General features: G+C 43.8%; 1 protein-coding gene across 2 annotated transcripts in view; it reads right to left on the bottom strand.

Annotated features, from left to right (window-relative positions):
* The window catches only part of GLRA2 (glycine receptor alpha 2), a 161955-nt gene that overhangs the window by 123400 nt on the left and 21140 nt on the right, over positions 1-17415 (bottom strand). Inside the window, exon 3 of one of the 2 annotated variants that reach the window (XM_069945452.1) lies at positions 4271-4338. In XM_069945452.1, coding sequence (XP_069801553.1) covers positions 4271-4338 — 68 coding nt within the window. Of the gene's footprint in view, positions 1-4270; positions 4339-4443; positions 4512-17415 lie in introns of both variants that reach the window. The other variant, XM_069945451.1, reaches the window with a different exon arrangement.

Here is a 17415-nt window from a genome sequence, read left to right on the forward strand (position 1 = left end):
AAAAAAAAGTAAAGATCTATATTTCATTTCCATCAGGGGATTTGAACCAAAGAATGAACTGCTGGTGGTCGCTAGACAGGTGAGTTACCCCCTACACCACAACTCTAACAGATTTGGTTCAGAGATTCAACTATACCTGTAGTGCAGACATAAAATGCCTACAGAGGACTGATCTACAGAGACACTGGCTGTCAGCTGAGCGGGCAGGAGGCCGGGCAGCATTGATTATTCATGAAAAAGAGGGAGGAGGAAGGAGTGGTGAGGAGCGCCAGAGTGTGGCACAACAACTCCTCTCTGACTCTTCATTATAGTAGGACAAATTACCAAAAGGTATCATGATCACTAGGGAACTGCCAGCTACAGTGCACTGTCAGCACCTTAGGTAGGGCCCAGGTGCTGACAGATTCCTTTTAATATGATTTTAGCAAGGGAAGTTTCTATAAACTGCTCATTTCTACAGCAGTGGCCACTACAGGGGAAATGTATCATCAGGTGTCTATTCAATTGAATGACTGTAATAACCAGTATTAGGTCTGGGTTGTACATTGTACTGATCCTTACATATCCAGGAATCTAGTAATTTTCACATTAATGAAAGGTAACAGGTTGCTGGAATCCCCTCAGTGTGTGCAGTGGCTTTGGCTCTTGTGTGTCTTCTTATCCCTACAGCCACACATTAGCCGTGCAATTAGACTGTCTGTCACCCTGCAAAGTCCCTTGTCTCTTGCAGGAAACGTGCAGACAAACCTGTAATCTCACTCAGCAATTGGATATATATTATGCATGGTGTTGGCAAAACTGTTTTTATTTGTGATCAGAATAAACATATTTAAGTTCCTAAGTAAACCTTAGAGATCTCAGGAGCTAGCATAGCTTTGATCACTTCCATTTTCCATGTCTTGCAGGCAACAAAGGCTCAAGGCCTAGCAAGAGGCAGGGGCAAAAAGAACAAGCAAGCATTGCATACCTCTCCCCGCAGTGCCGGACTGGCCCACTAGAGCAGCAGGAAGGAGAAAATAACAAAAAATTGCAGCGCTCAGAGATAGGAACTATAGAAAGATAATGTCATGCAATCACCAGTTGGTGTATAGCAACTCACTTCACCATGGGGGAAAGGCCAATCGTCCAAGCCAGACCCCCTCCAGGATGCTTCTATATTAAACGGATGGTAACGATATCTAAATCCAATATTCCATTTATTTTGACAAGTGTAGGGCTTAGGTAGGGCCCTACACTTGTCAAAATAAATGGAATATTGGATTTAGATATCGTTACCATCCGTTTAATATAGAAGCATCCTGGAGGGGGTCTGGCTTGGACGATTGGCCTTTCCCCCATGGTGAAGTGAGTTGCTATACACCAACTGGTGATTGCATGACATTATCTTTCTATAGTTCCTATCTCTGAGCGCTGCAATTTTTTGTTATTTTCTCCTTCCATTAATTCACCGGTTCGGATGTTCCCCACCGGGTTCTGCTGAGCGCCCTCCGAGTGGATGTTCTTTGTGAACAGGGATTGGAGCCATTTATTTTCTGCCACCTCGGATTTTGGTGTAGTGGGGGAGGGGACCAAGTCCCATACCCACATACACCGGGTGAGTTCCATCTTTTCTGTTTATTTTTTATTTGGATGAGCGCTGTCCTACATCCTTGATCACTAGAGCAGCAGAGAATCCTCCGGTGGGCCCCCAGCTTTAGAACCTGCACAAACACTGACTGACATGTCATTTCCCACTGTTTCTTCATTGGTGGGCCCTCAGGATCATTTCCTCTGGTGGGCCCCAGATATCCCAGTCCGACACTGTCTCCCCGTGCCCATGGCCTCAGGACCTCCACCGGAAGGCATTTTTTGCCCGAGTTGTGATGAAGTCACGACTCAGGGGAAAAGGCCTTTCTGGTGGACAGCCTGCTCATCAAATCAGTGACTGCAGTAGTGTCCCGCCCAAGTCACTGACTGGCTGACCAGGCAGTCCTTGAATTGGGCTGTGGCATCAACTCTGCTAGTGACCCCAGAGCCCGACAGGGGTTCCAGAGCAGCAATCTAGCGCTGCAGAGGCATAGGGAGAGGTGAGATAGTATAGTTTGTTATCTTCCCACCATGCCCTTGCAGTTTATACTTTTTTCCCGGTGGCCGGACTTCTCCTTTAAAGTGACTGTACCACCAGGGCCAGGCTGAAGCACTGGAGGGGGCCGACCCACCCTTAGTGGCAGGAAACCCCCGCCGCTCTATGATAGGGTTCCATTGATTCTAATGGAGTCACGTCATGGAGGGGCAGGGATTTCTTCCCACTAAGGGTGGGTTGGTCCACCTCCAGTGCTTAAACCTGGGCCTGGTGGTACAGTCACTTTAAGCTTTATATTGTTTGTCATCTACAACAAGGAACTGGGGGTAGGCTCGTGTCCCAGCCAGTTGTCTTAAAGCCAGACAGGATTGTTTAAGAAGCAAGAGGGAAGGGCTCATGAAAACCATCTATGTATTTCTCAGTTTTGATTGTTTTAGGTCAGGTTCATTGCAGTTTTCCATCCATTTCACAGTTTCCGTTTCCGAACATTAAATTTTAATGTACTGAAAAACATGGTCAACTACATTATTGTGTAAGGCTAGGTTCACACTGCGTTTTCAGCATTCGTTTAACGGATCCGTTTTTTTTAACGTCCAGAAAAATAGGGTCAGCAACGTTTTTTGGTCCGTTTTGGTCCGCCAAAAAAAACGGATCCGTTTTTTTTTTTATAATGGAAGTCAATGGAAAAACGGATGCACACAAATGAATCCGTTTTTTGCAATCCGTTTTTCATGCGTTTTTTGCAAAAAACTGATGCGTTAAACGGATGCTGAAAACGCAGTGTGAACCTAGCCTAAGCAAAAAAGAGTAGACAGCACCATCAGTTTCTCCATCCTTTTTCTTTTTGTACATTTTAAACGGACAGAAAAAATGCTGTGTGAACCCAGTCTTTCATAAGGAAAATTTACCTTGTACAATGTACATAGGAGAGCATTAAATTTTTAGGCTATGTTCCCACACAGTAGTTTGCTCAGTATTTCGCAACCAAAACCAGGAGTGGATTGATGTTGGATTGATATGTTCACATACTGTGGAAATTTAGTGGATGGCCGTCATTTAATGGCAAATAACGGACGCTATTTCAAAACAATGGCTGTTGTTTTAAAAAATGGCAATTATTTGCCATTTAATGGCGGCCATCCACTCAATTTCCATAGTATGTGAACAGAGCCTTTTTGTGTTTTTCATTCCACTCCTGGTTTGGTTACAAAATACTGACCAAAATACTGAGCAAAAATAAGAATACCTTCTATTGTAGAAAATTTGTTTTTGATCATTAGAGTTTTATTTTTTAATTTTTGGAAACAATATTCCATACGTTTCATTAAATTATAACCACAATGGCCAATATTTTTCTTACCTCTTACATCATATCTCTCTGGATATCTCAGTTATTGAATACATTTTTGAATTTCATTGCAAAAAAAAAATCACATGCACAATGCTGTAATTGATTTTTTTAATGTGTAAAAAAAAAAAAACAAGAGTAATGCACAGTCACTGGCCTAAATTTATCAAGCTATTTACCCACACGGTCTGTTTTTTATTTTTTTTCCCATAGCATCCAATTAGCGCATGTGTTTTATATCTTAAAGAACTCTCATAAAATGAAACCTGAGCTGTGACTGGTTACTGTGGGAGAAAAAAAAAACAGACAGTATATGAGTTTCAGGCAGTTTGATAAATCTGGACCATCTCAGGTATAAGCATAACATTTGCATTCAATGGCATAATACAATTACAATATATACTTTTTAGCCTAAATTATTTAGATCTCTTAGCATGTGCAAGTGCAATTTTTTTTTCTCATATGGAGGCAATAATGACCATTTCGGAATATACAGTAAAATGAAATGAGAGGATTAAATATAAGGCGTAAGCGTGTGCATTATGCAGTTAATCCCATTGAACAACATCCTGCAAAGATGGAGACATGTTACCTCTCTCTCTGATTGCTCTTCAAGGGATTGTGTTCTTGGCTAAAATCATAAATTGAATTTTTTTTGTCTATCTCATTATAATGTTTAGTTAAATAGAAGACCGGTCATGATTACATTAATTTGAACTTTTTTTTTCCTTATTTTTATTTTGTTCATATTATTCTATAAATAATTTTTTGAATTTTTTTTTTTTTAAATCCTCTAATATTATCCAAAGTGACATGTCCATCTTCTTGGCAGGGTAGCTTCAATGGTCAATACCACTCACCATTGTGGTTTCTGCTATTGAACCAAAGCTGTTGATAAATATGTTGCAGGTAACATTTACAGGAGGACCTGTAAGTTAAAACAATAAATAGAAGAAAAAAAAAAATGACAGGTTTTGTTCATGAAGTTCTCTTACAGTCATCTGGCCTTGCGGCCAGCGCAGTTGACACTTACCATAGTGGTCTCTGTGACGGATCCAAAACTGTTTATAAAAATATTGCAAGTAACGTTTACTGGAGGACCTGCGGAATGCAATAAGAATGTTGCAATACAATATGGAAGCAAAGAAAAAGGAATGACTCGGATCTGTACAAGCTGGTACAGATTGGGATGTAACCGGGAGGAAGAAAAGCATATTGCACTAGAACACAAGAAAACAAGCGGGTCTGGAAGCTTCATGGATGTGCACATCTTAAATAAAACATAAAAATGTCGGTTGTCTGTAAAGCTTGTGGTCAGCAGAAGACGTGAAACGAGAAAATGCGGAACAGGAGGCTGATGATGTGTCCTAATGGGCAGGTAAATGTAAAACTTTAACCGTCCAACTTTTAAAGCGCCTGAGTAGCGCGCCAGTACATTTTAGTATGGAGCGAAGGAATCTACAATCTTTGGATAATAACACAAATGGTAATGGAAAGAGCTGGAGACATCTGTACATGTACTTTGTGCAAAAAAAAAAAAAAGAAAAGTCGATGACTAACATAGTGGGTCTGAATATCAATTGGCATGGCAAGGCTACGAATGGGTCTTTCTCCCGATGGATTAGATGACATGTTTTCTTCTATACTCAACATAGAAAAATTCCCAACAAATATACATAGAGTCATGCATGGAATGTACAAATATATAACATTGATCAATCTGAGATTCTAGGGGGAAGTCCACCTTATTAACCAACTTTCATGGCTCCAATAAATCTAGAATGAATTAAAGGGAGTATGGCTTCTGTAGACGCAAATGTTTAAAGGAAATATTATTATTAGATTACATTTTTATCCGGAACATGCTGCAATATTAATGTTTTTCTTAAAAATTTTAGATAAAGGGGTTCAGCCATACTTTGGTTGCAAAGGTGGACAACAGGGACATGGCTACCACCATAGCAGCCATAGTGGCTGCTACGAGCTCGCTGTCTAAGGGGGCCCATCCCTGCAATACACTGGGCCTTCTGAGCTGGCATCATACTACCTAGGGAGATGGCTTCCATGGGGGACACTATGTACTGGGGGGGGGGGTTAGGATACTAGAGGAGATGCCTTTCTTAGGGGACACTAACTACTGGAGGGGATACCAAGGAAGATGCCAACCATGGGGGAGACAAGGTGAGAAGCCTACCATGGGGGCACTATCCACTGGAGGGAATACCAGGGGAGATGCCTAACATATGCTATCTACTGGGCAGAGGGCTAACAATCAGGGGGATTACCTACAGTAGGATGGGGACTGGGAGAGGGGGCCCAATCAAAAGTTCGATATGGGGCCCAGCCCTTTCTGGTTACGCCCCTGGTGGGCGTCCATGCCCTAGCGTAGTAAGGCTATGTTCACACATGTGTTTTTGCCATTGTCATGAGGTTTCTGGTAATTTTGTCAGTGTCACGATTCATGATGATATCCCAATGTAAACCTAATAAGTCATTGGGATTCATTGGTATCCATTTGAAAACATATCCAGCAACTTGTCATGCCTATGTTGCAGGCTTGGGCCCCTTCAATGCGACAAGAGGACTTATCTTTTAACGGGGTTCATAGGTTTAACCCCTTAAGGACGGAGCCAATTTTAGTTTTTGTGTTTTCATTTTTTCCTCCTTGTGTTTAAAAGGCCATAGCACTTGCCTTTTTTTTTTACCTAGAAACCCACGAGTCCTTATTTTTTGCATCACTAATTGTACTTTGCAATGACAGGCTGAATTTTTGCATAACATATGCTGCGAAACCAGAAAAAAATTATATGCGTGGTGAAATCGAAAATAAAAATGCAATTCTTGTTCTTTGGAGTTTTTTCGTTCTTACGCCGTTTTTTTCTATGAAAAAACTGACATGTAATATATGTTCCTCAAGTCGGTACGATTAAAAATATATGCAACTTGCATAAATTTTATATTATTTGAAAAATAAAACCTTCTACAGAAAAAAAACGTTCCGTAAAATCGCTCCATTCACAGGCTTATAGCGCTTTTATCCTTTAGTCTATGGGGCTGATTGAGGTGTCATAGTGTGCAGTGGGGAGTTCAGTTCAGTGGTGCTAGAGATCTAGAGACCAGCCCGCCGGGTCACAGAACAGCTGGTGTCATACTACATGTGAACATGGCCTAACAGTGTAGTTCATCATTAATCAAGGCTGTGTAGTCAAGACAAATGGAAAATAAATATGTATTATTCATGGCAGTATGAAGCATCTACCCTAGTACAGGTTATTCTAAACTTAAAGAGACTCTGTCAGTAGGGTTATGGTGTCCTATCTCAGGGTAGCATAAACTAGTGACAGAGAAGCTGAGCAGAATGATGTATCACTTATATTGTTCTGTGCAGCTGAACCAGAGATCTCCTCCTGAATAACATGGACAATAAGTAGTCCTCTCCAGTATGTGCATGAGCCCATTAGTCCTGGATATTCATGAGAAGAAGAAACTCCACCCACCAGCTGCTGATTGGCAGTTATCTATCCATGCTGTGTATAGGCAGTCACCTGTCAAACAGCAGCTGGAGGGCGGGGGGTGTTGCAAGAATCCTATTCTCCTGCATATTAGGGGAATGGCTGCACAGAATGATACACTGACCTGTTCACCATTTCTGTCACTCGTTTATGCCGCCCTCATTTAGGGAAGAATCAACCTAGTGACAGATTACTTTTAAAGAGGACCTGTTGCCTCTCCTGACCTGTTTTAATAAATACTTGTATTCCCCATGAAATAAAAATTCTGGTACATCTTCTGGAACACTGGAAAAAATACCCTACATTCTGCAGGGCATACAGCAGCTGATAAGTACTGAAAGACTTGTGATTCTTTAATGGAAGAAAATTACAAATCTCTGGCCCTTTCTGGCACCAGTTGATTTGAAAGGTTGTATTATTATTATTTTTTTGCTGAACTACCCCTTTAATAACCCCAAGTAGATTATACTTATTTTCCAATCTACTGTATATTAAGACCTCATACTGTATGTAAAAGTCCAAATCAAATTATAAGGCACTCAGCCCCCAATTCACAAGGAGCCATCCTTTAGCACTTAAGAAAAGAAGCTTGTGTATGAAACCTCTAGGAGCCCTGGGTGAACGATTTCCCTCCTTTGTGCTTAGAAGGTTAATACATAATTCATTGTGATGAAATTTTATATAGTAGCATAAGTACTTTTAAGAACAAACTGCACATAAAGGATGCAACAATACACAAATCTGCTTAACCAAACAGGATAAGTAGTTAAATAACATATCATTTACACAGTTGTATAAACAAGGTAAGGTTGGGTGAGAAGGACATGTTTCTGCCAGTTATTGCAGTGGGAGAAAAGGAAGAAACGGTGACAGAGGAAACTCCACCTCTTCGTAAAGCTCATTCCCCCACAGCAAAACTCCATTCATAAACTCCATACACATAGGATAGCTGTTGGCTTCTAATTCCTCTTATCTTCCCAAAACAAGAGGGTCAGGTAGTTCAAATTCAACATGTTTAATCCCTTTCCATGCTGAAATAAGTAGGGGGAGAGTCAAGAGGCCCCCACATACATTAGAAAGCTGTCTAACACAAGTCTAATGTGCATGACCACCCATGACCTAATGTGGATGACCACCCATGACCTAATGTGCATGACCACCCATCACCTAATGTGCATGACCACCCATCACCTAATGTGCATGACCACCCATCACCTAATGTGCATGACCACCCATCACCTAATGTGCATGACCAACCATGACCTGATGTGCATGACCACCCATGACCTAATGTGCATGGCCACGCATCTCCTAATGTGCACGACCACCCATGACCTAATGTGCATGACCACCCATGACCTAATGTGCATGACCACCCATCTCCTAATGTGCATGACCAACCATGACCTGATGTGCATGACCACCCATGACCTAATGTTCATGACCACCCATGACCTAATGTGCATGGCCACCTATCACCTAACGTGCATGACCAGCCACGACCTGATGTGTATGACCACCCATGACCTGATGTGCATGGCCACCCAAGACCTAATGTGCATGACCACCCATGACCTAATGTGCATGACCACCCATGACCTGATGTGCATGACCACCCATGACCTAATGTGCATGACCAGCCATGACCTGATGTGCATGACCACCCATCACCTAATGTGCATGACCAGCCATGACCTGATGTGCATGACCACCCATGACCTGATGTGCATGACCACCCATGACCTGATGTGCATGACCACCCATGATCTAATGTGCATGGCCACCCATCACCTGATGTGCATGACCACCCATGACCTAATGTGCATGACCACCCATGACCTGATGTGCATGACCACCCATGACCTAATGTGCATGACCACCCATGACCTGATGTGCATGACCACCCATCACCTAATGTGCATGACCACCCATCACCTAATGTGCATGACCACCCATCACCTAATGTGCATGACCTGACTTGCACGACCACCAATGTGCATTACCACCCATGAGTTAATCTGCATGACCACCAATGAGCTAATCTGGATGACCACCCATGACCTAATGTGCATGACCACCCATGACCTAATGTGCATGATCACCCATGACCTAATGTGCATGACCACCCATGACCTGATGTGCATGACCACCCATGATCTAATGTGCATGACCACCCATGACCTAATGTGCATGACCACCCATGACCTGATGTGCATGACCACCCATGACCTAATGTGCATGACCAGCCATGACCTGATGTGCATGACCACCCATGACCTAATGTGCATGACCAGCCATGACCTAATGTGCATGACCTGACGTGCACGACCACCAATGACCTAATGTGCATGACCACCCATGAGCTAATCTGCATGACCACCCATGACCTAATGTGCATGACCACCCATGTCCTAATGTGCATGATCACCCATGACCTAATGTGTATGACCACCCATGACCTAATGTGTATGACCACCCATGACCTAATGTGTATGACCACCCATGACCTAATGTGTATGACCACCCATGAGCCAATCTGCATGACCACCCATGACCTAATGTGCATGACCACCCATGTCCTAATGTGCATGACCACCCATGTCCTAATGTGCATGATCACCCATGACCTAATGTGTATGACCACCCATGACCTAATGTGTATGACCACCCATGACCTAATGTGTATGACCACCCATGACCTAATGTGTATGACCACCCATGACCTAATGTGTATGATCACCCATGCTTATTTTTAGTCACTAGGGGCTTTGGGCTAGCCTGCCATAATAAAAACTTCTCCTCCCCACAAGGAAATAAATAAAATGTAATCAATGTTTCATAAACTCCAAGAGTAATTCATGTAATAGAAAAACAAAAACGTTTTAACTCTTAGGACATGATAATTAAAAAAGGGAAGAAAACCGTTCAGGCAATAAGGCCCAAATTGACTTAGTCACTGAGAGGTTAAATATAGAATATAACTACTACTTATAACTACTGCACGACTTTAAGGTCCACACAATCCTGTCCATCTTCACCTACTACTGTGGGATGTTCATTATAGCTTGTTATGTCGAGAATAAACCTAAGCATCCACTCTTCATTCTCTTGTGAGCATGCCCAGTCATTATTAGGAAAAGGCTGCAAAATCACTAGCATTCTGTCACCTGACCTGTTAGAATATGTTCACACACAATTATTATTATTATTTTTTTTAAGTTTCAAAATAACTGCCACGTTACACTCATAAGGGGACTTGTATTTGGATAATTTTTTAGTCCCTTTTTCAAAAACTTTTTTTTCTTTCTTTCCCTATATTTTATAAATGTTTTTAGGCAACAGCAAATGCTATAGCCCAATAAAAGACCATTTGCAAAGCAGATTTTTTTTTGGTAAGAGAGAAAAAAATTAGGTAAAATCTGTGTATGAACACGGCCTAACACAGCCTAATACCCAGTCACAGAAAATGAATGTGAACAGGGAGGGTTCTGGTAATCACTATACTAAGAGAGATTGAGAATTGGCAAGCTGAGGATAAACTTTGAAGGAGTATTTATATGACTGTGTTCCTACATCGTTTTACGCAAAATGACGTCTGTTATCTTACAATGACGGCCATCGATAATGATCATGGTCATTACTGACGGACGTTACTTTGCTTAAAAGAGACATTGTAGGGACATAGCCTAAAGCATATGAGAAAGTGTTAGCAAAAAATTAGTGGTTCTGTTGTTCAGGGTATTTACCACATCATTTTTGAACAACATTACTCCACCTTGGCAGAAACATTGGTGGAGATTTATCAAACATGGTGTAAAGTGAAACTGGCTCAGTTGCCCCTAGCAACCAATCAGATTCCACCTTTCATTTTTCCAAGCGTCTGTGAGGAATGAAAGGTGGAATCTGATTGGTTGCTAGGGGCAACTGAGCCAGTTTCTGTCAGGACTGGCAGGCGTAGACAAGACAAGAGACAGTGACCCTAGATCTGAACCCACCCACTGTCACCTGCCTACTTGCCTCGGTCGATCCTAAACGGTCGCGGACAACCACGGAGTCGGTCCCTACACTGCGTAGGTGAATACACAAAACGTAGACAGACAAACAAAACACAATAGAGGATAGTCAACTCGCAGGGTCAAAACCAAACAGACAACGCAGTACAAAATCAGAAGGAGAGCGGATAGTCAAATGTCAAGCAAGAGGTCAGAACACGGGCAGAGCAATAGCAAGGGGATTAGGACAGGGAACGCTGGGAAAGGAGTAGGGGAGCTGGGACTAGTGACAACTAATAGCCAGCGGGGAACTGAGGATCTGACTGCTTTTTATCCAGGGTAAGAGCTTAGGTCCAGCAGCTGATTGGAGCAGCCCTGATTCCAGCACCAAGCTCAGCTGAACAGACCTAGCAGTGCAGTAACCCCTGCACTGCCAAAAGTCTCACAGGCAAGGCAGGTGTGGCTGAAGTAAAACACAGTTCAGACACAATTCCTATGCAAACACAGACAAAAATTCAGCGCTTCCTCGGCCGCCTGGCACAGACCGAGGAGCGCAAAGTCACATTCCTAACAGTACCCCCCCTCTTATGAGGGGCCTCCGGACCCTCTTTCAAAAGACTTGGCTTAGAGGGATTGCGAGCATGGAACTGGGGTATAAGACGAGGAGCATGAATATCTTTGCTTGCCACCCAAGTTCGCTCCTCTGGGCCGAACCCCTTCCAATGGATGAGGTATTGGACAGAGTTCTGCACCCGACGAGAGTCCAGAATCTTTTCCACTTCAAACTCAAGATCCCCCTGAACGACCAGAGGGGCAGGGGGAGTAGATGGCAACACTGGAGTAACATACATCTTTAATAAAGATTTGTGAAACACATTATGAATGCGCATGGTTCTTGGCAGTTGTAACCTGAAAGAAACAGGGTTAATGATTTCAGTAATGGCATATGGACCAATATATTTAGGTGCTAGCTTTCCGGACGGAACCCTAAGCTTCAAGTTTTTGGTGGAAAGCCACACTTTGTCACCCACACAATACTCTGGGCCAGATATGCGTCTTTTGTTGGCTTGTCTTTTAGAAGATTCTTGGGCTTTAACCAAGCTCTCAAGAGCTCGAGCCCAGACTGTGCACAGTCTACTATAGGTCTTTTCAGCGGACGGGTTAACAGATTCAGAAGCATGCGCAGATGAATACCTTGGATGAAAACCATAATTACAGAAAAACGGCGACATTTTGATAGATTGATTTTCCCTATTATTGAGGGCAAATTCTGCCAAGGACAAATACTCCTTCCATTTGTCCTGGGCACCAGAAACAAAGCATCTGAGAAATTGTTCCAATGACTGGTTCACTCTTTCAGTTTGCCCATTGCTCTGAGGGTGAAAGGCAGATGAAAATGATAATAAAGTGCCCAATCGACCACAGAACTCCCTCCAGAACTTAGACACAAACTGCACCCCTCTATCAGATACAATGTTCTCTGGCACCCCATGTAGCCGTAGAATATGATTGATAAACAAAGATGCTAAAGTACGTGAATTAGGAAGTTTCTTAAGGGGAATGAGATGGCACATTTTGGAGAATCTATCAACAACAACCCAGATGACAGTCTTTCCTTTTGATGGCGGCAAGTCAGTGATGAAGTCCATTGAAAGGTGAGTCCAAGGTCTCTCAGGTAAAGGTAGAGGATGTAAAAGACCTTCGGGTAATCTGCGAGGGACCTTGGACCTGGCACAGACCTCACAGGCCTCAACAAACAGTTTAACATCTCTGGCCCAAGTAGGCCACCAATCACAACGTGAGAGCAAATACTTTGTGCCAGCAATGCCCGGGTGACCTGCTAATACAGAACAATGGGTCTCTTCAAGAACCCTGAGTCTAAGATTAGGAGGTACAAAGAGTTTCCCATCTGGAGTATTCCTGGGTGCTAGGGACTGTGAGTTTACCACCTGAGCTGCAAGTTCAGGTTGGAGAGTGGCAATGACCACTCCTGGTGTTAAAATAGTCTCAGGTTCTTCCCTGGGGGCACTGCTGACATCAAAGCTGCGAGACAGTGCATCAGCTCGGACATTTTTAGAACCAGGACGAAACGTAATCTCAAAATTAAACCGGGTAAAGAATAATGCCCACCTGGCTTGCCGGGGGGTAAGGCGTTTAGCCTTGTCCAGGTATAATAGGTTCTTATGGTCCGTTAAAACCTTAATCTTATGCTTAGCCCCTTCAAGAAAATGTCTCCATTCATCAAAGGCCCACTTAATGGCCAGTAGTTCTCTGTTGCCGATATCATAATCACACTCTGTTTTAGAGAATTTTCTTGAAAAGTAGGCTACAGGGCTTAAGTTAGTCAGTGTCACAGGACCCTGTGAGAGAACTGCTCCAACCCCTACCTCCGAAGCATCCACCTCAATGATAAATGGTTGCTCAGGATCAGGCTGAATAAGGATTGGAGCTTCAGAGAAACACCTCTTCAACTGTCCAAATGCCTGTACGGCTTCGGGGCTCCAGTTCACCAGATCTGCCCCTTTTCTGGTCAAATCAGTTAATGGTTTAGCAATGACAGAGAACCCCTTAATAAATTTTCTATAGTAATTGGCAAACCCCAAAAACCGTTGCAGGGCCTTGAGGTTAGTTGGGCGTTCCCATTTCTCAATAGCGGTCACTTTAAGGGGGTCCATACAAAAAGAGTTAGGGGTGATAATATAACCAAGAAAAGAGACTTTCTGGATCCCGAACTGGCACTTGGACAATTTAGCGTAGAGGTGATTCTGTCGGAGTAACTCCAATACCTTACGGACATGACAAACATGAGAGGACCAATCTGGTGAAAAAATTAAGATGTCGTCCAGGTATACTACCAGAAACTGACCAAGATATTTACGAAAGACATCATTTACAAAGTGCTGAAAAACTGCCGGCGCGTTACTTAACCCAAAGGGCATGACTAGGTATTCAAAATGCCCTTCAGGGGTATTGAAGGCAGTTTTCCATTCATCCCCTTCTCTTATTCGAATCAGATTGTAGGCCCCACGAAGATCAATCTTGGAGAACCACTGAGCACCCACAATCTGATTAAACAGATCCGGAATAAGAGGAAGGGGGTGCTGATTCTTAATGGTGATCTTATTAAGTTCACGGTAATCTATGCAGGGTCTAAGTCCACCATCTTTCTTCCCCACAAAAAAGAAACCAGCACCTAATGGAGAGCAAGAGGGACGAATATGACCTTTGCGAAGACTATCCTGGATGTAATCTCGCATGGCCTCCCTCTCGGGTCTGGACAAATTAAAAATTCTCCCCTTAGGATATTTGGACCCTGGAATCAAATCAATAGCACAATCGTACGGACGGTGCGGTGGCAGAACTTCCACAGATTTTTCATCAAACACATCAGCAAAGTCAGCTACAAACTCAGGAATCTCTCCCTCCATAGTAGAGCAGTCTGTGACATTTAATGCAATACAGTGAGAAGAACACTTAGAACCCCATTTAATCAACTCCTTAGTGGACCAATCAAATACAGGATTATGTTGTTCCAACCAGGGCAAACCCAAAATTATGTCAGAAGACAAGTTATCCATGACCAGAAAATCAAGAATCTCCTTGTGTACTGACCCAACCTGCACCTCCATAGAAGGAGTAATGTACCTGACTTTACCCTGGGCCAGGGGTGTAAAATCAGCACCAGTAATAGTCAACGGACATCTAAGCTGAAGCGGGCATATTCCCAGAGCTGACCAGAATGCAGAATTAATGAAGTTGGCCGAGGCCCCCGAATCCACATGAGCGTAACCAGAAACAGATTTGTCTCCCAAAAACAAAGAAATAGGCAACATTAATTTGTTTTTCTTTTCAAGAGGTACCTGGGCACCTGAGTGACCCCCTCGATCGTCACTCAGGCGCTGGAGTTTTTCCGGAGGTGGTTCTGGTCTGGAGGTACATTCCCTCACCCGGTGTCCGGCCTTTCCACAGTACAAGCAGAGATTATGTTGTAGGCGGTAAGCCCGTCTAATCTTGGCATCCGCAACCCCGAGTTGCATGGGTTCATCTTGCAATCGGGGAACAGAAGGACTTAATTTAGGAGTAGAAACAGCAGAGGACAGGGTCAGTGTCGGACTGGAGTGCCTTGGCCCACCAGGGGAAATCATTCTTGGGGCCCACCCTTCTGCCACCGCACTTATCTATGGTAACATTAATAAGGGTCCATTAACACGGCGTGATATGGGGCAGCATAGGGCTGCAAATGATTGCTAATCAGCAGGGCAGGTGATGTGCAGCCGACAGCAATGATCTTAGCCGCACAAAAGATCAAATCAGTCGACTATGGGACATTTGCTTGAATGTCAGCAGATCTCTGGCACTTTTACATGGGCCGATCATCGGCTGAATAGACTTCCTAGGAGCACTTGTTACCGATTATTGGCCGGTGTAATTAGGCTATAAGACAATTTTTTTGTATGATAACGCTGTATACTTAGATACAAGTCATACAGCTACCAATAACACCAGTATACAAAGAGCAAATATCCCCACACATATTACCGCTATATAGTAACTGACCAAATCCTGTCTATCAAGACCGATATTACCAATAAACCAGTATACAGGAGGGAAATAGTATCACCATACATATTACCGCTATACTGTTACTGACCAAATCCTGTGTACTGAGACCAATATTACCAGTATACAAGGGGGAAATATTACCGCAACACCACAACCATTGCTACCATATTGTTACTGACCAAATCTGGTATACTAAGACTGAACACCACACCAGATTACAAGTAACAAATAATACCCCCACATACTGACTAACACCACCACATACTGACTAACACCACCAAATACTGACTAACACCACCGCTGCTACTGAATAAAATCCTCTGAACAAAAGATCAATATCCCCTCATACAGTCATATAGAGGTAGCCCCAGCTCTACACTATATACGTTACAGTGCACATAGATTTAGTGACTCACAGGGGGACGTCTTCTCTGATCGGAGTTCTTCCCTTTTCATCTTCTTCTCCATCTGCCCTGGGCCCTTATGAGAACTTCTCCGAGCCACGAATCCACACCTTGTAGATGGCCCCTTGTTCAGTTCTCCATATAGATGGCCCTGTGTGCCTCTACTATAGTAGAGATCCCCCTCTGTGTAATCCCCTTACAGTAGATGACAACCTCTGTGCATTCCCTATATCAGGGGTAGGGAACTTCTCCAGCTGTTGCAAAACTACAACTCCCATCATGCCTGGACAGCCACAGCTAAAGCTGTAGTTTTGCCACAGCTGGAGAGCCAAGGTTCCCTATTCCTGCCCTATAGTATATAGCCCCCTCTGTGTAGTCCCCTTATAGATGACCCCTCTGTGTAGTCCACTAAAGTAGATGCCCCTCTCTGTGCATGCCCTATTGTATACACACCGCACCCAGTATAGTTACCCTTATACATTGTTGTCCCCCTCTGTGTAGTGCCCTTTATAGATGCCTCCTCAGTGTTGTCTTCCTTATAAATTGCCCCCAACCAGTGTCCCTTATAGATGGCTCCCTGTGTTATCCCCCTTATAACTGGCCCGCTTGTGTTATCCATCCCCCCATATAGATAGCCCCCTTGTGTTGTCCATCCCTACCCCCCCATATAGCCCCTTATGTTGTCTATTCCCCCGTATAGCCCCCTTAGGTTGTCCTTGCCCCATATAGCCCCTTATGTTTTCCTTCCCCTGTATATAGCCCCTTATGTTGTCCTTCCCCTGTATATAGCCCCCCTTATGTTGTCCTTTCCTGTATACAGCCCCCCTTATATTGTCCTTTCCTGTATATAGCCCCTTATGTTTTCCTTCCCCTGTATATAGCCCCCTTATGTTGTCCTTCCCCTGTATATACCCCCCTTATGTTGTCCTTCTCCTGTATACAGCCCCCCTTATGTTGTCCTCCCCCTGTATATAGCCCCCCTTCTGTTGTCCTCCCCCTGTATACAGACCCCCTTCTGTTGTCCTCCCCCTGTATATAGCCCCCCTTATGTTGTCCTCCCCCTGTATACAGACCCCCTTATGTTGTCCTCCCCCTGTATACAGACCCCCTTATGTTGTCCTCCCCCTGTATACAGACCCCCTTCTGTTGTCCTCCCCCTGTATATAGCCCCCCTTCTGTTGTCCTCCCCCTGTATATAGCCCCCCTTCTGTTGTCCTCCCCCTGTATATAGCCCCCCTTCTGTTGTCCTCCCCCTGTATACAGACCCCCTTCTGTTGTCCTCCCCCTGTATATAGCCCCCCTTATGTTGTCCTCCCCCTGTATACAGCCCCCCCTAATGTTGTCCTCCCCCTGTATATAGCCCCCCTTATGTTGTCCTCCCCCTGTATACAGCCCCCCTTATGTTGTCCTCCCCCTGTATACAGCCCCCCTTATGTTGTCCTCCCCCTGTATACAGCCCCCCTTATGTTGTCCTCCCCCTGTATACAGCCCCCCTTATGTTGTCCTCCCCCTGTATATAGCCCCCCTATGTTGT

The sequence above is a fragment of the Dendropsophus ebraccatus genome, chromosome 11, assembly GCF_027789765.1.
Source record: "Dendropsophus ebraccatus isolate aDenEbr1 chromosome 11, aDenEbr1.pat, whole genome shotgun sequence".
Lineage (NCBI taxonomy): Eukaryota > Metazoa > Chordata > Amphibia > Anura > Hylidae > Dendropsophus > Dendropsophus ebraccatus.